Source organism: Labrus bergylta, chromosome 8 (assembly GCF_963930695.1).
Source record: "Labrus bergylta chromosome 8, fLabBer1.1, whole genome shotgun sequence".
NCBI lineage: Eukaryota > Metazoa > Chordata > Actinopteri > Labriformes > Labridae > Labrus > Labrus bergylta.
In genome coordinates this window covers 13,176,563-13,197,309 of record NC_089202.1, presented here as the reverse complement: position 1 = coordinate 13,197,309, position 20,747 = coordinate 13,176,563, and the positions used below count along the sequence as shown (strand labels likewise).

Below are 20,747 nucleotides of genomic sequence, written 5' to 3'. Positions count from 1 at the left end.
GTGTCACATCCAGTGTGAGGGCAGAAGCAAAGGGCAACACGAGGGACTTTTAAAAACGACTTTAACTGTTGTCTAAAAGTGAATCAGTGAAGAGAAAGAAAGTGTAGACTCAAACACGGTAGTTCTGCGGCACGCACATACTAATATGATGGGTTTTTTTTCCAGTGAAAACAGTGACACGACAAGCAGGGACGCGGCGAAGCAAAAAGTCTAATATCACTACAAAAAGCTCAACTCTGAACACTTGCATACATGCGTCCTATTTGAAGTGGTTTTGGTATGGGAATCACCTCGTTTCAAAGTTTGAATCTCATCCTAGACTGCTGCTGCTGCAGGAGGAGACTGTCTCTCACTGTGCGTGTGTGTGTGTGTGTGTATGTGTGTGATGGTGGGTTCTGAAGTGAGGGTACAGGAAGTCTATATATAATTTTGCGGTGAGCTCTGACAGCCCACCTTTTACCGCCTCCCCTACCCTGAAATCTGTGCTTATTCTGCGGTTTAGCTACCAAAGACGTAAAACTTTATAGGCTCACATGTTGCGTTACCAAATCTTACATTTTGTTCAACCACAGTGGAGTCGAGACTTCTTTCGTAGTTATGTTTGATGTAATCTTTTCTATTTATTTTATTTATTTATTTTTTACTTTGATTGTTAAATTCAGGATACACGTTTACCCCTCTACACTTGATGAAACTATTGAAGGGAATATAATGTGGAACCGGTAGCACAAAGTGTGACCAATGGTGGAAAGTCTCTAAAAATGTATGCAAAAATACTGTAATAAGTAGCCTAGTCCTATTTTAAGCTTGTTTTAATCCAATTCCACTACATAGTTGTATATGTCATATTTAGTTACTATGTAGTAGGGGGCGGCAGTAGCTCAGTCTGTAGGGACTTAGGTTGGGAATCGGAGGGCCGCCGATTCAAGTCCAGGCACGGACCAAGTCCGGAAGTTGGTCTGGTAGCTGGAGAGGTGCCAGTCCACTTCCTGAGCCCTGCCGAGGTGCCCTTGCGCAAGGCAACTAACTCACTGTGGGCAGCTCCCTCACTCTGAGACCTCTCCATTAACGCATGTCCATAGGATCCTGTTTGTGCATGTGTGTGTGTCTCGGCCTATGTGTGTGTTCATGTTCATTAGACAGAGTGTACAATTGAATTTCCCCTCGTGGGATTAATAAAGGATTAATTATATTATTATGATAACGCCCTTTTTTCTAATCTTTGTTTATTTTATTTATTTTGGGCTTTTTGCCTTTTTTTCTAGGACAGTCGATAAAGTAGGAGATTGGGAGAGAGTGGGAAATGACATGCAGGAAAGGAGCCGCAGACCAGACTTGAACCCGGGCCGGGACTTTGGAAACCACTATATAGTTAAAAAGGCCCATCATTTTGTGCCTGGATTAATCTTCAATCAATCCAGTGACTGGACATGCAGGAACAACAACCTTCTGTTTGTGCATGTATTCAATTTAAAGTAATAAAGGCTTCTTTTAGGCTACCTTCTACCTGCCTGCAAACCAGTTAGTATAAAGTACAGTACAGCCTAAGACTTCTCTCTAACTCTATTTTAAGAGGCAGAATGATAGGCAGCAATTACAGACCTATTTATCCTCCCACCTCTATTCATGGATTGTAATCCAGGCTCGTCTGTCATCATTAACCTCTTGGACCCATGTGGTCCAATGTCTTCCTGCTTTACAATGGCCTCACCTCTTCACGTTCAATTTTCCCACCGTTTTAGTTGATTTTCTTTTCTCTCATGTTACTGCAGAAACACATAGGCTTACTTGAGAAATATAAAAGCAACTATTGTGAAGACGCCTCTCTTCTTCACGCTGTGTTGATTGGATTTTTAAAGTGTCATCGCCATCTAGTGGTCACTGCAAAGAAAGCAGGCTTTAATCCCAAGTGTCTAATAAACTGAGGCCTCCTCAACAAAACTACGCTATTTCTTCACTGTTTAAATTTAGAAACATAAAGTATACGATGAAAACCCTCATGTGCTCTTATGTCAAAGATGACATGCACTTATCAGTTCCCAATTAAAAAGGTCAGGGTGATTCCCAAAGTGCATCAGATCATCAAATATTTACAGCAGCAATGCTTACTGACTCTTACTGGCAAATCCTCCTCCAGGGGGGGCAGGATAGCCTATAATCTTTTCTCATGAAAACAGATTTAATTTCAGTTTAAGCCAAGTCCTAGAGAGATTTTAACTTTAAATTCACAAGCTTAACCTTGGATGTGAGGTGATAGGTAGGCTACAGGATTAGAGAAGGGATCCAGAAGAAAAACTAAGACTGTGGCGGATGAAACACAGCAAACTAAACACCGGTTTAGTTCACTGCATACAGGGTAAAAGCCGAGTCACCAAACCTGTTGAGTCCCAAATCCTCAGAGTTCATATTTGAGTAAAAGATGTCCTCTCCAAATAGAACCACTTGATAATCTGTCTGGAGTAAAAATGTAGGCCTATAGGCTATGTAAATAAAAGGATGAGATTGGTCAAATTTGCCACAAAATGTTTTTTCCAAGTTGTGGTTGCAAGTAGAAACTTGATAGCCTATACTTTTGAGCATTTGTACCTCTATAGCCTACCTAACCATATGGGCCTATATCGATTTTTACACTTAAACATGCAAATGGCCTTGTCATTATTTATTCAAAAGGTAATATCTTTAGGCTTTGTACATTTTCTGGTGCATTTTCTTTAAAAGGGTAATGACAGAAGATGCCACGGTAAAATGTGTGCGTTACAGAAAGTTATCACCAGAGACAAGGAGTTTGATCTGAATTTTGTTTTTCATAAGATATTCAGGTTTTTACAACCCGCAGGGTATGCAATTGTCACTTAAACGTGTTGGGTATTTTGGACTCACTTCTATCATTTTCTTTAAATACTAGGCTACTACATGATAAGAAAGGTAAGTGAGTATAACTGATTCAATTAAATGTGAAAAAGTTGTGTTTGTCCGGGGATCCGGCTGAAGAGTTCTGCCTTTTAATAAGGCAGTATTTTCTTACCACTGTAACTTTTGCTGCTTTGCTAAAGTGCTCATGATGGATAGGCCGGGTCTTTGTAATATAGCAATAAGTAAGGTCTTTGACCTGCTTTTAGTAACATAACAATGAGTAAGGTCTTTTTATCTGCTCTTTTGTAATGTTAAAAGGCAATGAGTAAGGTCTTTTTACCTGCTTTAAATGTCTCGAGATAACACTTGTCATGAGTTGATGCTATACAAATAAAAATTGATTGATTGATTGATTGTTTGTAGTTTTTTTTGGGTCAGAAATATCTAAAGGGGGTCTGTAAAATCGTTTCATCTATAATTCTTTATTTTGACAGAAGCTTTTGAGTCAGAACAAGGAAATGATGTGTGTGAAACAGCAGTTAATTGACAGCTTTACGTTTAAAGAGAAGCAAAGTAAAGTAAAAATAATAGCAGAAGTCAATAAATAATAGTATGTAAAAAAAACGTTGGGAATAAAAAAAATTGCCTCATGTTAGTCCTTGTTCATGTCGTTATAACTCACTTTATTTCAGATGGGTTTTTTTTCCTGGACTTCCTATGACTCTTTTATTAACAGCGTTGTGGTTTAATGGTCTGTTCGGAACTTCACACATTTAGAAGTGATTTGTGCGGATCTGCTCAGAAAACAATCAAAATGTCCAACTCATCAACATTTAAATTTAAGCTAACATTATCTATGTTGTCTGTTTTCACATAAGGTTACTGTTAATGTGTTTAAATATGTTGTGCATGTAATGAGATCATGCCTCAACAAACTCCACAAGATGATATCTAAACCGTCTTTATTCTTACTTCCAGATATACACCACCATCATCATCCTCCTCATCATCATCATCCTCATCATCATCATCATGGTTGTCATCATCATAATCATAGTCAGCACCTTCAACAACACCACACTCAACATCATCACTGTGTTACCATTATTAGCTGGGGTTTTTTCTGTTCAAAAGCTATAGCTGTGATAAATACAAAATAAAACATTTGGTCCTTAAATGTATCATCTAGGCAACATGGTATCAAGGGTTAAGACAAAAGTGCCTTGTTGCTACCCACACAAAACATCAAACATCACTGGAAATGGCATTGAAATAGTGTTGGAGAGCAACAGAAGGAGCGGCAAAATGAACATGAGGCTGATGGTAGCACAGAGCAAAGCGTCGCGGAAACCGAGAGAAAGGGAGAGAGTGTGTGAACGTCAAAGAAACAGTTAGCCACCAGGGCTGTGAAATCAGATGAAAGGCTGTGAGACAGACAAGAGATGAAAGACTGAGAGGCTGAGGGTGAGAAAGCATACAACGGACCCACAAAGAGACACATATTTACAGGACGGGTAGACAGAAGGGACAAAATCAAGAAAGCCACAGTGGACTGAAGAGCAATATTGTTTGTTGCACAAAAAAAAAAAAAAAAATTACAGAGTGAGAGTGAACACATAGGTTTAAAAGTTTAAAAGTTTTGTCTTTGTTCAAAAACTAAACACCACACACCTTAGACAACAAAACTACCAGTGGACTGGTCCTAATTTTTCAAATTCATATGAATATTGAGTTCTTAATGATTTTGAAACTCTATATACTTATATTACCATTATTCGGATGAGAAAATATTACACTTTGGTGCAGAATGGGAGGCAAGAGGGAGTTGGAGCTGGAAACCATTCTCTCTTGTATTCATCATATTCAAATGGCAGCCATTTTTCTCTGATGGCGTCCTAAGGATGAGAAACTCAATTGTTGTTAAAAATGTTATTATAGTCTGCTGTGACCCTGGTTGAAGTCAGTTTAACATTGGGGATCCGGCAAATCATCATTAAACTAATTATGATTTGTAAGCCAGCAATTAAAAAGATTATTTACAACAAAAAGAAAAGTATAATCAGGCCTTATTTCATGTTAAAAACACATTTGATAAGTCATTGGTTATGGTAAGTAAACAGCTAATGTTAGCATTTAGCCAATTGCCAGAGAAGAGGACTGCAACTTTGTTTGGAGTTTATGTAATTACCCCGAGTGAAGGACAAAATCTCATCCTTATTCTTACCAGATACGCAGCAGTGGTTGTCAGTCAGCTTAGGGGACAAATTCAGAAGTCACACTTCAATACACATGAGCCATAGCTAACACATTTTTAGTATTGTTTTCGGCTGTGGCCTGTTATCTTTTCAGATTTTGATTTTTTTTTTTTCAGCTTACAAATTGGAACACAGTAGTACAGTATTTTAACATCATTTGAGGTTTTCACCCTGAGCATGATCTTTGAGAAATATGGAATAAATGCTGTTGTCTCACATTTTTTATTATCGTCAGGATCTTTTTTTTTTGTCACATTTGAAAAGCCTCAGTTGTTTTCACATATTGCTTTTTGTCCAGAAAATGGAGGCTTTGAACTTGAATATTTTCTGACTCAACTGTTGCTTCTATCCCATTTTCTGCGTATATTGTTTCCACCTCAGCTCCCCTGCTTGCTCCAACAATCACTCACAAAGATACTCTATGTATGTATACATTTGGATGTATTTTGGACTCTTCTGTCACCAGACGCTTTAGTCTTTTTCTTAATCGATGGCTTGGTGGAGAGTCACATGAACACCTGATGTTCTAAGACAATCACATCCTAAAGTGAATGCGAACAAGATGTACCTGTCCACATGAGATCATTTGATGTCTGATGCCAACTCTGGTAAAACTGTATATGCATGGCTCATCAACATCCTTTGAGACTGCTTCTGTCTTACATGTTGGCGAGAAGTGGAGAAGTCTCTTAGTTCCTCTGGTATCTGAGGGTCTTTTTTTACCACCTTAGGAGGAGGTGTTGTTGGCAGGGGCGGCTGCATGTGCTGACTTGTTGGGTGTAGGGGTGGATGCCTGAGAAGTACTGGCAGGTGTTGAAGTTGATTTCAGTTTTAATGAGTGAGCAGGGGCAGCTGTGGTAAGTAATTGTTTTGGGGATTGGGCGGAGGCGGATTGAATACCAGGAGAGGTAGGGATGGCAGAAAGGGTGTTACTAAGAGAGGAGGGGTTAAATGAGCTTGGGTTTGGGCTTAAAGTTAATGAGGACGACGTTGTCTTTGTGGATGGTTTGTTTGAATGACTTGAGCCCGAAGAAGGGCTTACAGTAACGAAAGCAGGGGTTTGCTTTACAGGATGAACTGAAAAAGTTATTTTAGTTGAAGGACTGGTGCTAACTGGTGTTGGGGAAGGAGACGCACTTTGGTTTGGGGTCAGAGGTGAGGCCTGTTTTGGGACCTGGCTCAAAGTCGGGCCTCTGGAGACAGAGGGTTGGAGAGAAGTTGGACACTGGGACTTACTTAGGGGGAGGACCGGTGTAACAGGGGTCGGAGAGGAGAAAAGTGTAGGGGTGGGTGTCTTTGTGGGAGTTACAGGGGTAGCTGTTAGGGTAGGAGTTTGGGACGGGGTAGAAGAGCGACTGCGGAGATTGGGAGTTGATATTGGAGAAGGTATTGGAGTGTGGTTAGGACTCGAGCCAGACAATGGAGAAGCAGATGGAGGTGTGTTTGATGCTTTGGCCCGAGGGCTCTGGGGATGTGGTGGAGAAGAGCTGGTCAAGGGTGAGGGTGGAGAAGAAGAGGTAAGAGACGACTTGGACCCATAAGTTTGAGGCAAAGGAACAGGGCTAGAAACAGAAGATGGAGGTGGTGTGGAGGAGGGAGAGGGGGAGGATGAGCGGGGGGAGGGTGCTGGGATGGGTTTGGGACGCGGAGTTGATGACAGCAACAGTGTGTTTGTTCCTGCTGAAGAAGGTGTGGAGCAGATAGGAGGGGAGGAGGAGCCAGAGGGAGTCATTGAGATTGGTTTAGGGCGAGGGGTTTGGGAAAGAATAGGAGACAAGGGGGTGGGTGCAGGAGAAACAGTGGCAGAAGAGAGCTGAACCGGCTTTGGAATGGAGGAGGATGGCAACAAGGCAGCGGGAGGCAGATGTGCAGCTATAGGTATGGGTAAAGGTTCAGTATGAGAGGCAGATTGTGTGTAAGTGCTGGTGTTTGCAGAGATAACCTTTGCTAAAGTGAGCGGGACTGGCACTGTGGCATGTGCTTGTGCATTAAATGTTATATTTGCAACTAGCTGAACCGGGTTGTTAGATGTCAGCATTCCCGCACTGCTTCCCCTGGCTAACTGCCCTGCCAGAAAGGGAGCTGCAAGCAAATTCCCACCAGAGGCCTTCCTGTGAAGGGGCGGGTGAGGCTGCAATCCAGCCCAGGAGCGGTGAGGCAGAGTGGGCTGTGAAGCAGACAGCAGTCTGGCTTCCTGGGTGAGCCTGCCCAGTGCTGGCAGACCCTGAGAGCTGTTTCCTCCATGACGTAACAGAGCTTCTTTTGCTCCCTGCTGGCCTGTCACAGAGGTGCTACCTTCTATAGGGACACCAGATGCAGCAAGGGGGTTTGTGGTATGTACCTTGTGGATGGATGGAGTTGGTGGCCCTCCACCTGAAGGGGCTCCCAGTGATCCAGCAATCCCTGTTGGATTATCAGCCAGGGGGCGGAGGCTGTAATGAAGAGTCCTACCCTGTTGGACAGAAGTTGGGACCGCGGGGGCTGGCATGGGTGAGGGTGGAGTCTTAGCGATAGGGGGTGATGTGACCCCACCAGAAGGCCCCATGGTCGAGGGAGAGAGAGGAAATCCTCTTGGGGACAAACCACCCATCCCACCAATTGCCATCATCCCGATTAAAGAGCTCACAGAGGGGCGGAGCGGCTGTAACACAGGGGCACGAGGAGATGCGAGGGGGAAAGTGGAGGAGGGAGAGGGAGAGATAAGAGGAGAGGGCAGGAAGAAAGCACCTCCAAGTGCATGCTGATGCTGCAACTGCTGGAGCTGCTGTTGTTGCTGCTGGTGCATGAGTGTGATGGCTACATTACTTGTGGCAGCAGCTGTCTGCAGAGGGGCATGAACCAGTGGTGCCCAAATGACAGGGCGGGGTCGAGGAGACACAGTGCCACTTCCTCCCATGACTCCACCTCTTCCTGCAGCAGTGGCAGCTGCAATAGCATCCTGCATGGCGGGCATGCTGTCGTGTTTGACTATCTGTTGCACCAGCATGCTGTCACATGAGCCAAGACTGCCTGCTGCAAGGCCTCCTCCAGCTCCTGGACCCCCTCCACCCCGGCCTCCACCGCGACCTATGCTGCCCCCCAAAGAACCAGCCTGGGAGGACTTTCGCAGGAGCATAGAATTCTTTCTCCCTGAAGAAAAATAAGATAAGACAACAAAAAATTACCTAAGGACTGGAAGTAAAGACAGACAACATATGCTGGAGGAGTCCTTTAAAAGAAGCTCCTGGGGCTTCAAGTATCAGATACTTTTTGCAAAGTACATTGTAGAATTGAACACTAAATAGAAAACAGCAAGACACTGCATTGACAAGATGTTGAGAACATTTTGCGTTCATGACACACTTACCGATACGGTCCAAGCGGTCAACAGCGACAGTTTCAAAAGCACGTCGCATCATAGGGTGTTCCTCTAACACCTCATTAAAACTGTCCACACTGAGAGAGTACAGACGACAATATGTATCTGCACGAACACTGGCTGTTCTCCTCCCATGAGTCAGCAAACAGATCTCTGAATATGAGAGGAAAGACAATAGAAGAAGAAGAAAAGAGGAACAACAGAATAGGCGGTATAAGAAAGGCTGTGATATACTGTAATTGACCCCACACTGTACATATGCACAAACATCTCCCCTTGTCTTCTTATGATACTCTTTCTTAAATAACTAATACATCAATACAATGCTGCATGTTTTCACCTCCAAAGTATGAACCATCACTCAATTTGGTTTCCTTGTTGCCACGGGTAAGCACACCGACTCGTCCATGTTGGATGAAGTACATTTTCCTTCCAACTGTGCCCTCACGGATGATAAAATCTGAAGGCTGGAACACTTCAAAGCGTAGTTTGGTCAGCACGGCAGTCACAAAGTTGGGGTCAGCGTTCGCAAACAGTGGCATGTTAGCCACCAAGCTGCGGCAGTTAAAGCTGACTATCTCCTAGACAATGAAAACAGATAAAAAGAGAATAGAAGATTTAAAAGAGAGATTCACTGGACAGATAATTGCAGTTTGTGTGTGTACTTTTGTGGGTGTTATTAGTGAATGTATTACCTCTTTGAGAGGCTCACTGAGTTCTCCCAGGATGTTCTCCTCATCAAACATTTTCCCCTGGAAGCGGTGCTCATAGTACTCATGGATCTTCTGACGAACATCAGCAGGAAGTTTATGGAATGACATGTACTGCTCCACCTGCTTGTACTGCGATAATACAACACACACACATGCACAGTTCAGCAATCTGCAAACAGTCGCTATCAGATGGTGAAAAAAATCAAGTCCACTGGTTCCCAATCCTTCCAGCAGTCTTCTGCTTTAAACAATGCAACTTCTCCATATGACCCATGGACTATGTTTATACAACTGCATCTTCAATTAATCCTTAACTCACATATTCAGGGCTCCATATTATCAAGTCTTAATAGTGAAAATGAAATCACACAAGAGGCTTTTTTTTATCAGTATTTTACATTATTGTGTACATGACATGGAAAACTCTTTAAATAAAAATTAAAAAATAAATAAATAAATAATGTGCATTTTGTGTTTGCTTGCAGAGGACTAACCAGAATACATTCTGTGTAGAAAATAAAAAAGCATGTCAAAGTAAAAGAGATTTCTCTATTCCATTACTCATGATTGATTCCTATCCTATGTTGATAGCTCTAGATTTGTCTATTAGAGAAAATGTTCAGCAATAGTTTTGATGAGAAATGATCGCTATATTGAGTAAGAGTAGAAAATTCAACCATTCCAGAACAGCAAGCACAAAAGATTTCATGCTTGCTGGATTAAATCAATAGGAGCCGGTTTGATTCCTAGAAATATACAAGGAGAGACAGACTCAGTACAGATGGATGAATGTCATGTTTTACCTTCTCCTGATACTGTCGCCGGGAGGAGTCTAATGACTGAATGAGAGCGGTGGCGTGGCCGATGAACATGGCATAGCAGGTGGCACCTACGATCATACTGAGCATGGTCAGCCACACGTCAGTCATGCCTTCTGGAGCCTGGGCACCATATCCGATACACAACATGTGGCTCATAGCTTTGAACAAAGCATAGGAGTACTGCACACCCCATGTGTCATTCTGTGCGTGGGAGGCAGACAGAGATCGTGACACAAGGATTAAAACAAGTTTCAAGTGTTAATTAAAAGGTGCGGCAATATTGAACTGTTCTTATTTTAGTCAGGTTAAATAGACTGTTTCCCCCCAGAGGTTCTCAGCCTCACCACTTCAGAACACAGCTGAGATTATAACATGTAACAATAGAGCAATTTATCCGTCAAAACCCGGCAGCAAATCAGAACAGGAAGTTTAACATAACACAGGCAGTAAAGGAAGTTCAAGTGGATAATTGAATAAGTAAAAGACCAGCCTGTGTGCGCGCGTGTTCCTGTTTAAGGTGCTGTGTGAGTGAGTCCAATTACACTAAGATGTTAATGGTCCAACAGATGAGGGAACTTACTCTAGGGAAGATCCCAGCATCAACCTGCTTAGCAACAGTCACCCGGGCAACTGCTGAGAGACATGACTCAGCTATTCATACAACTGTGTATCTGTGTGCATTCATCTGTGTCCATGTCTTTGTGCCTGCACACACGTGAAGAAAATCTCCAGCAGGTCCCCAAGCCTTCATCTGTTTGAGTGTGTTCACACCTCTACATGATCTCTGTTGAGGTTTTTTTAATTGAAAAATCTTTTAATTTTTTGTGAAGATGATAATGATGATGATTGTCAATCGAATTCCAACTGGACATGCCAATTAACACAGAGAAGCAGCGAACAATGTGGAATCTAATAAACGTCCTCAGTCTGAACACACACAGATAACCAAACACAGAGCCTGTCTGAATCACTGCTTCACACTGATGAGAAATAAATGTTTTGCACCTTCTTCAAAGAAACTGAGATAGCACTTTCTGCATCACGTTCAGCTAAAACCGAATGTCACCTTTTTTCTTCCCTGCACACAAGAAAATGTCATCTGCAGTTAAGATTAAGCCCTGTGTTTCCAACAGAACAGGGGTACATTTTAGTGTATGAAAATAATAAAGAATACATAGGCCTAGAAACAGAAACAGAATAATTTACTATAACTTCATAACAGGAGACATGCTCCACAAGCATTAAGCAGTGAAATGCAACTGTTAGCAGACACATCTTATAACTGCAGACTGATCAGGTTCTTGATTGGAGCAAGGAGATTTCCACAGTTGGTATAATCTTTTGTGAGAGATTTTTCAGTCAAATCCTCTTTTCAGTAAGGCTGAATTGGCTGAGAAGCTATATTCGCATTCAACCTTAAAAAAATTCCCTAAGCATTCCCTCAAGGCAATCTAACATATCCTGCTCACATCAACATGATGGAAAGAAGGGCTACATTTTTTTTTGTGTTTTTAACAATTGATGTTTAACATTTTTGGCAAAAAAAAAAACCTGCATGACTTTATCCTTTTATCATGCAGATTACTGGTTTGAGAGCTCACCACCATCAGGTTCTTGGAGACCCAGCAGTCGGGGGGGAAGTCCTGCAGCATGGGGACCAGGAATTGTAAACAGCCATCCCAGTGGCACAGCAGCAGCATCATACCAATGAGGTTAACAATCCTCACCATGGCACTGGCAAGGTCATAGGTCATGTGAAAGATCTGAGGAAGAGCAAAAGGAATGAGCCGGAAAAAAAAACAGGATACAAGAAATGGGCATATAATGGATAGAGTGATTAAGTTCAACCTTAAAACTGGGTTTTAATATTTTAAATCAAGGCGTATTATTCAATGCACAATTCACTTGGCTTGTGAAAAGGCTTGTTTTGAGTGATAAATCCAATATTAAATCAGCTTGCTTGTGTTCACATAAAAATCTCTATTTCCTTTATGAGCTCTTATTTTCTATTTCCTGTTTCTCACCTCCTCCCATTGGTGGATGTATCGAATGAGTCTGGACAAGCGAAGCAGTCGAAGCAAGCTAAGGATTTTGGTAAAGCGAACGATGCGCAGCGCCCTGGCTGTCCTGTAGACCTCAGAGTCCAGACTGTCCACCATGAGAAAGATGTAGTCCACTGGGATGGATGACACAAAGTCCACAAGAAACCAGCTCTTCAGGTACCTCTGACGAATCGCCCTGAGTGAGAGGAAACATAGGTGCTGTGATCTACATTTGGCTCCCATAAAGGAATCAGTATTGAACAGGAACAAAACTGGAACATGGACTGCAACTCTGCTGGCAGCTGGATGTCACCTTTTAACATGACACTCATAGATTGTCTGAAAAAATCCAGCAGAAGGCCAGAGGCGCAAATTGAAATTCTTGTCTTCACAGTAGCTGTATTGCTATTGTACAGTATACACACGACACATAACCAATGCCCTCACCCTTGACATGTAAGACAGATACATGCCGAAATGTCTCTGCTCACCTTGGGTCCAGTAATATCTCAGTGTTGTCCTCCTTTATGATGCCGGTCCTGAAGTTTAAAACCAGGTCTACCATGAAGAGAGTGTCAGAGACCACGTTGAATATTATCCACGAGGGTGTGTTCTCGTCTCTAAAGAAAGTGATGCCCACTGGAAGGATGATCAAGTTCCCCATCATCAACATTAACATCACCAGGTCCCAGTAGAATCTAGACAGACAGAAACAGTGATGTTCAACTCAGATTAAATCCTTGATTTGAACATTTTTCCTCTTTTTTTTAAGGAGCCAGAAGGGATCAGAGCATGGGGGCCAACACATTCTGTTCCCCTGTCCTGACTGAGAGGCCACTGTCATCGGACTTCAAATACTTCCATCATAAGGAAGGTAACTTAAAGCATACCCTGCTTAATCAAATGAAGGTCCATAGAACACAGAAATAAAATTGGTTTGTTCTTGAAAAGTATAGAAACTGAAATCAAAAAGTTACAATAAAATATATGTGATGTGGTAAATCAAATGAGAGGCCGGCCTTTTCTAATGACTTTCTAATCTTTACAATTGGATTTCTTTATAAAACCAGTGGAGTCTATTAGAACAAATGCAGGTTTGAAGACATTTTGGAAATGACCTAACTTGTCAAGTCTGCAGGATACAGCAACGTCTCTGTTGGAAAATATTGAATAAATCATGGGTGGCCTTGAAGCAACTTTAAAAATGTATACGAAAACAAAACGATTAGTGTTGTATGATTTAATCAATTATTACATATCTATCTATAAAGTTTCTGCTTGTTCCCCTCTTACATTGAAAGGTGATTTAGTTCATACAGTCAGCATCATGCTCCATAAAGTTGTGATGCATAGACTAAAAAAAAAGGAGAGGCAGAGATATCTAGTTATAGGGTCTAGTGTGATTCAAGATCCAAATAAGTTGGGTCCCCATTTGAAATATCACGTCCATTCTGAGATAACCTTGATGACTTAATCAGGGTTATTTTTTGGAAGATTTGAGAAAGATGTGGAGACCATTGGAGGATAAAATGCTGCATATCATACCAGCTGGGTTGGTATTTTTCTTGAAGACTAAATTGCTTTTTTGGAAATGAATGAAGTGACCTTTAAAGGAGAATTTTAAATGTAAATGTTGCGAACATTTTTAACACTTCTCCTGTGACCAGCCCCATCATTCTTTCAGCTTATCCTTTAAACATTTCCTTTTCTTGAAAAAAAGTCATATATTAATGTTTTTGCTATATATGGTACCTTTTCTTTTTTTTGGGCTAGACTTAACTAGAGTATAATAACTTTGGAATCATCCATGATGCTTAATGGTGCCAAATCGTCTTTGTAGCCTTGTCCAAGTGCAGGACTGGTACATCAGTTTTATCCTTTGCAAATGCTCGGGCAATTTAGAGAGCATCCTTTATCTTTAAAATCTAAAAATTAGAGCAGAATTGAATTGAAAGAGAGACAGACAATGGGGAAGCAAATGATAGTTAACCTTGGGAATATTTCATGCTGGTGGGCATTACTGGATGACAAAGCCACAGACATTGAGATATTGTGAGTGATTAAAGTCTGACAGAGGAGGCGATCCAATCATCTGGAGACGATTCCTGTCATCTTTCTGTCCACTTCCTCTTAATCCTTCCAATCTTTATCCATCACCTCAACCCGGATCAATGACTCGCTCCTCCCTGCATCGTCTCTCTTTCTCTCTTCACTCTGGCTCTGTGAGACAGTACACTCCAGCTCGGTGGTCGATTGCTATTGAGCGCTAATTTAGTAACACAACCTCATGGTGTGACGCTATCGTTAGACTGATGAAGATTAAGTATGAGTCATCATTCTGCTACACACACATACACTCTTCTGCCTGACTTTGTCACTTATATTAGCAAATGTATCACTTCATAATCACTTCCAATAAATACAGGGATTATTTACAGCAACACAGACTCAGAGAATCTGTAGCTCAGTCTAGAGAGAGGCAGGCAATTTGTTCCTGACCTTGAAGCTACATTTGAATTCTGTCAATCATACCACGCTACAAATTGTTTGTATTTTTGTGAGTAAATTATATATATATATAGCATGTTGAATATTTATATATAAGGATATTAAAGAGGCAGAGTAGGTAGTAGAAACCATTGCCACCTGTTGCTATGACTCAGCTAGCCGACAGTCAGGAGATTTTTTTTTTTAAATATCAATTTTTTGACTTTTTGTGCCCCTATCTGAGAGATAGGACAGTGGATAGAGTCAGTAATTAGGGATAGAGAGAGAGCGGGGACTGACACACAGGCCTGATTTGAACCTGGGTCGCCCACCTTGAGGACTACACTACGCCGCCAGCACCCCAACAGTGAGGAGATATTCACTGAAGTTGACAAAAAGTGAAATGGATTAGAATTGCATAACAAACTTTTATCCATTTACATTTTAAATTAGGTTAATGACCCTGTTAGTGTTTTTCTTTCAGAGTAATGCATTTAATTGATTGTTAAACATGTCGATGCACTTTAGTCCACCTCTGTGAACTAGATTCTTCTGTGGTTGCTGAGATTTGAATGCTAATTCAAGGTCAGTTTATCGTCAAACAAGCTAAACAACTAAGCAGACAAGAGACAAACATCCAAACAAAAATGTTTTTCATGTTGGGCTAAATACCAGACGAAGCCCACTTTCTCATCTCTTAACTGGGGATTTACACAGCCCTTGGATGTGTGGGGTTCAGGTGCACACACTCATACACACATAGGAATTGCAAATGCAATCAGAGTGGTTTTCCACAGTCTCATCAGAATTCCATTTTGAACATTAAGAGGTGTTGCCGGAGAACTGACCTGCATCTACCTGCTCAGCTGTTGACAAACCGAACACTAATTCTACTTTAATTGAGGCCGAGTGTCTCCTGAGAAGCCTCTGATTGGTTACAGTACTTGCTGTTGGCCAGATGTCAGTTCCCAGCATGCTTCCACCCATCATCCTGCCAAACTACAGACAAACAAGCACAACAGCATCCGACCATTACATAATAAATCTCTGTTCCTATATGTGTTATGCCACCAGCCCTGTAGCTGTACGACTCCTCAGTGGTGACAGCTTTTTTCTTTCTGTTTTCACCTCTCTTTTCCACTCTGCATGCGTCTTGTTGCTCCAGCGTAGAACTTTTCTCTTTGAATGTATACTTTAGTAAAGATTTTTCTAATAAACTGGTGACATAAATGGCTAGTTTAATGTCTTCCTGAATACAGCATTGCATTCATTAAGAGTTAAATTGAAGATAAAGCAGGATGTGTTTTAGAGCAGTCTAGCAGTTCCTGACCCAGTAAAGAAACTGAGACTTATATCGACACTGATAAAGGTCTACTGATGCCTCTACACAACATAAAAAGCAAAGTAGACCGTCAACACAAATTATTATGTCTACATGGCTTATTAATGTAGCTGTCACCCTGTCAGTGAGGTAGGTGTCATACAAGGCAATTAACAACAAGCTGACAAAACAGACTTTAAAAAAAAGTTGTGAGTTGCACATTAGACCTTTAAAATAAAACTAATAATAAGATTTATTTTTTTGTCAGAAAACATTACATATGTAAGAGATCCACAGGAGTCGTCACAGGTGACATAGGCCAAATGTAACTCATTAGCTTTTAAATCCACTTTTATTTTAAATTAATAGGAGGCATGAATTAAGGATGCAATTAATGATCCAAGCGTACAATAGGGATAGCTAATAACTTGGCATTTGATTAACCTTTGCCATTCTTAAGCCCCACCCTCTTTTCCAAATATGATTGCTTCTGGCTCTAAAGAAACAAGATAATGAAAAGCAAAAATGTCCAACTCAAGGATTCAAAACCGCATTCCACAATGGGCAACGTCAGGGATGCCAAGGCCATGTGTTGAATATGATTCACTTTTTAATACAGACAGATAATCAGTTGGTTGAATATATACAGGTGGTGTCTGTGTACCCACATGAAGTTTCACTCCAGGTCAATAAATGGACAAAAACATATAAAGGGGCTTTAGAAGTCATTTGTCTATCCTTCTCTCACAGTCAGGCCTCACTACATTCCACCTCAGATGCTGCTCCAAAGTACAGGTGCTTAATTGAAAAGTTAGATGACTAAATGATGCATTATGCATACTTAACCTGCATAATTTAAGTATGCCATACATCATTTATTCACAATCCAATTGTTATTCTGCGACGAGCTAATTAGGACTTATAACATTTTTAGCCATCTTGGCTATCAGTAAGTGGCTGAAAGGCTGAGATTCTGAGGAATTTTATTTGTGCACACACCCCTTCACCCATTTCTTAATGACCTCATTCACCGTATATCTCCTGTGAGCAGACTCATACGCAGCACTTGTGAGTGATCATCAAATTGACAGACAATAAGAAACGGCTGTGTTTCACTCTGGTGTGTGTGCGTGTGTTAGTGTGTGTGTGTGTGTGTGTGTGTGTGTGTGTGTGTGTGTGTGTGTGTGTGTGTGTGTGTGTGTGTGTGTGTATGTGTGTGTGTGTGTTTGTGGGGTGTGTGATCGTGTACATAAGTGGGCCAGGAGCCTCGGGGATAAAGTCATCCATTGTTGCTGCAGTCTGTCTGGAGTTTATGGATGCTGTCCCTCTCTCTCTGCTGTCCACCTGCACATTTTTGGAGTTTATTTGTCTTTAAATAAACCAATGAAAAGCATGACAACCAACACTTTACAAGTCAACCAGTGCATTTTAAAGTCTGATAGGATATGTGCAACTTGTTTGTTTGAAATGCCTAACAAGTTGATGTTTTTATCATCATTGGACGACATTCACTTGAGAAACACCAAAAATGAAAAAAGGTCAATAGTCTTTGTCCCTACAAGTGTGATTGATTGTTGTGCTTACCATTTGAAAGGACATGTCCTTGCATGAAGTGACCAGCAGGGGTGTGTGTGCTGAGTTCATCCTCTGATCAAATTAAAACAAACTTAACATTTTCCCTAATTGACATGGAAAGCATCTCTCGCTGCTTTCTCATCAGCCAAACGCCTTGTGGCTAAATTTGTCCTCTCTATTTGCATACTCTCACCCCTGACGCTGAGACTATTTCTACTGGAAACTAATACTACAGTAAGGATTCATCATCACTTAATTCATTTAAAAAAATGGAGCTGTGACACTGCTGCATGGAGGCACAACTACATCATTCTCTCTCACTGCCTTTGTCATGCCCCCCATGGACTTTTCATCCACTCCCTTTTTTCATTCAGCCTTTCAGCTCATCAAACATCCTCTGCTTATATTTCCTACAGCGACTCATTCTCCCATTGCATCTTTGACGTGTTCTCCAATCCTCCCACAACCTTAACATACTCCTTTGTTTGGTCTCCAGCAATATATACTGTATTTACTCTGCTGCATGTTTCTGTTTCCTTTCAGATGTCCTTTCATACATATTGCAGCTAAAAGAACATTATATGTCTTCTATGCACTACAAGTGGCTCTAGTAATTGAAACCAACATCAGTGTGACAGGCTTAATGCAGAGAAAGCTGTGTGTGTGTATTTGTGTGGGACTCCATACCTGAAGTCACTGTAGGGGTGTATGATCCACGCCCCTGCTGATTTCAGTCTCTCCTGCTCCAGAGCCACAGCCTTGTGGGATCCGAACATGCGCAGGCTGAACTTGTTGACCCCTGGCTGCAGCATGGCTCCAAACTGTCTCTGGATGAAGGTGCTCTGGTTGGAGGCGCTATAGTCTTCCCCATCCAGCCCCATCCCAAACCCCCCCAGTGCAGACTGACCCATCATTTCAGGGGTCCCTGCTGTGGTGTTGCATGCCGTGCTGGTAGTGGTCTCTGGACCAGTAGCCACCACCATCACCCCTGTCCCAGTGGAGGAGGTGGAGGTCAGGGCGGCGCGGGAGGCAGCAAAGCCCACTGAGCGAGGAGGGTGGGCTGTGGTTGAGCAGGAGCTGGGTGGAGGTGGCAGGGGCACTGGGGTTGTCGGGGTGCCTGCTGTCCGGAAGGGAAGGCCATCCCGGGTAGAGGAGCTCATGATGGAGAGGCGGCGGCCACGTCCACTTAAGGAAGAGCTGTCTGCCCCGAAGGAGCCCTTCTCCCCCTCTAGAGAGGCCTGGGACAGCCTGTAGCCTGGGGAGGGCAGGCTACCTTTACTGCGCCGCTTTGAGTCCCCTCGTCTGGGGAGGCTGTCACCCCCAGACCCCCCAGCACTACTGGGGGTACCTGCACCTCCAGTAACTCCATCCATCCCAGCTCCAGGGGTAGGAGGAGGGTGAGAATAGGGTGAATATAACCTGTGACTCCCCTCTTAGGAAATCTAGTGTTTACTGTATCAACCAGTCTAAATTACACACGTGAGAGGGTTAATGCCAGTCTGAATGTTAAATTGAGAAAGCTTAAAGAAAGTGGTCTCTGTCTGGAGTCATTCTCCTGGAGCTGACAGCTCGCACCTCCGCCCTCTCTCCGCCGATGTGGCCATGCTTACCTCAGTGCCCTTGGAAAAAGCTCCATCCAGACATGAAATCATTCACCCAGCAGCTTTTCTTAACCAGTCCCCTTTTCCTTACAGATGTTTCTCTTCTACAGATGTTGTCCTCCTTCCTCGTCCTTGAAACGTTTCTCTCCCCCTGAGGCCCTCCCTCTCCTTTTTACAGCCGCCGTCAGCGCTCCGACGCCGGTCATACTGGCACCAGATCCCCGGTCTTTTGAAGATAACGAAGCTCACCGCTCATTCGCCGTCAGTGTCCTGCCTTTGTCGCCTCTGTGGCCAGGCTGCTCATCCAGTTCTGATATTTTCTACACACATCATTATGCAAGAGATTATTTGAGCGGTAAAGTGGCAGAGTGCATTCATCCGCGGATGAATGACAAGGACACTTGATCCTTTGTCAGAAGGGAAGGGGAGTTAATGGACATAAGGGACGCACATAATGGCACACGCGGGCGCTCACACTCCGAGGCGCACTGATTCATTCTGACACGCGCTGGAAACACGCACACAGAAAAACAGATCGACAGGGACATACAACACGCCTGAAACAAGTCACATTACGCGAAATCTATCCCATGTTTTTTACAGACTCCACGGCACGTTTTCATTTTGAGTCTCCGAATGGAAAAAACAGTCATGATGGAAGAAGCGCCTGCCTGTGACTGAAGCGCTCAGACAGCCAAAGAAGACAGCTCTACAATAGGCGCTGTTTTGTAAAATTGAAGCCGGAATTAACTTGATCAGATGTTTAAAGTGACGCCCAAAATCAGCTCCAGAAGCTGCCATGTAATCCCACTTCTGCAGACTTTAAATGACATTGTTTCCGGATACAGCGGTGTCCTTTCTTCCCTTTCGCACCGAGGAGAAGAATAGGCTCTATTTTTGGATCAATTTTTCTACAGAAGAATAAGCTGCTCCAAGTAGAACCTTGTAATCTGATGATTCCTCATGCCTCCTTAAAAAAAAAAAACAACTTGTTGAGCGTTTAAGGTCGCTGCTCAGACTGGTCAGACTCCAGTATGAAGCAGAAATTCACTCCTCGCTCTGACACATCACACAGAGGTCGAACCAGTACGACCACAGAGGCGCGCGGCGCATGCAAATGGAATATTAAATAAATAAATGGGCATACAAAGGTTTGAATCTAATCGGCCTGTTGCCATGGCATCCCCATCATACGTCCCCCAAGGCTGCACGCCCGGCCGGCAAGACGCACGCTTCCCTCACAGGTACAGCTCGCGCGTCATCCTCTCTCACCAATAAAACAAGGGAGCGCGTGATGGAGAGTTTGATGTGGAAACGTTATTTACACATCGAAGAGAGAACAAGCTTTATAATGTCAAAAGCTTACCTGTAGACAATATTTCTGTTAATACACAGCTATTAGTTACCCCGAGAAATATGGTCTATAAAAGAGTGAAGGCTACTCGTTTGACCTGTTCTAACTGCTAATCATTTCTCCAACAAGAACTAATAGAGACACTGTAAGTACATTAACAAAAGTATTTAAATACAAATTTAAGGTGAATATTTTTCTTTCATATCCATTTTTGCTAAATAGCCTAATATTATTAATTGTCTAAAGGTTGAACTTATATCGATTTCTTAAGTAAAATAAACAATTTAAGTTTTTGTGATCATGAAAAGATAACTTTTTAGAGATACATTTTTGGCACAGGAAAATGATGCTAAGATATCTTGATCTT

At 42.3% G+C, this 20,747-nt stretch overlaps 1 protein-coding gene across 1 annotated transcript; it reads right to left on the bottom strand.

Annotated features, from left to right (window-relative positions):
• Positions 1-3,798: 3,798 nt before the first annotated feature.
• LOC109986494 (potassium/sodium hyperpolarization-activated cyclic nucleotide-gated channel 2-like) lies at positions 3,799-20,718 on the bottom strand. The gene is made up of 9 exons (XM_020637165.3): positions 18,113-20,718; positions 12,534-12,740; positions 12,025-12,238; positions 11,602-11,763; positions 9,983-10,201; positions 9,162-9,308; positions 8,807-9,047; positions 8,455-8,619; positions 3,799-8,237 (listed from the first exon to the last, which is right to left on the bottom strand). The coding sequence occupies exons 1-9, from the start codon at positions 18,796-18,798 to the stop codon at positions 5,836-5,838; spliced, it is 4,443 nt and encodes a 1,480-aa protein (XP_020492821.2). The 5' UTR covers positions 18,799-20,718; the 3' UTR covers positions 3,799-5,835.
• Positions 20,719-20,747: the final 29 nt, after the last annotated feature.

Coding starts and splice junctions, on each gene's coding strand:
- LOC109986494 (XM_020637165.3), bottom strand. CDS start 18,798: ATGGATGGAGTTACTGGAGGTGCAGGTACCCCCAGTAGTGCTGGGGGG. Junction 10,202..11,601: donor TCTCCAAGAACCTGATGGTG/GTGAGCTCTCAA, acceptor TCCCACGCACAG/AATGACACATGGGGTGTGCA. Junction 8,620..8,806: donor TGATGGTTCATACTTTGGAG/GTGAAAACATGC, acceptor TCTCATATTCAG/AGATCTGTTTGCTGACTCAT.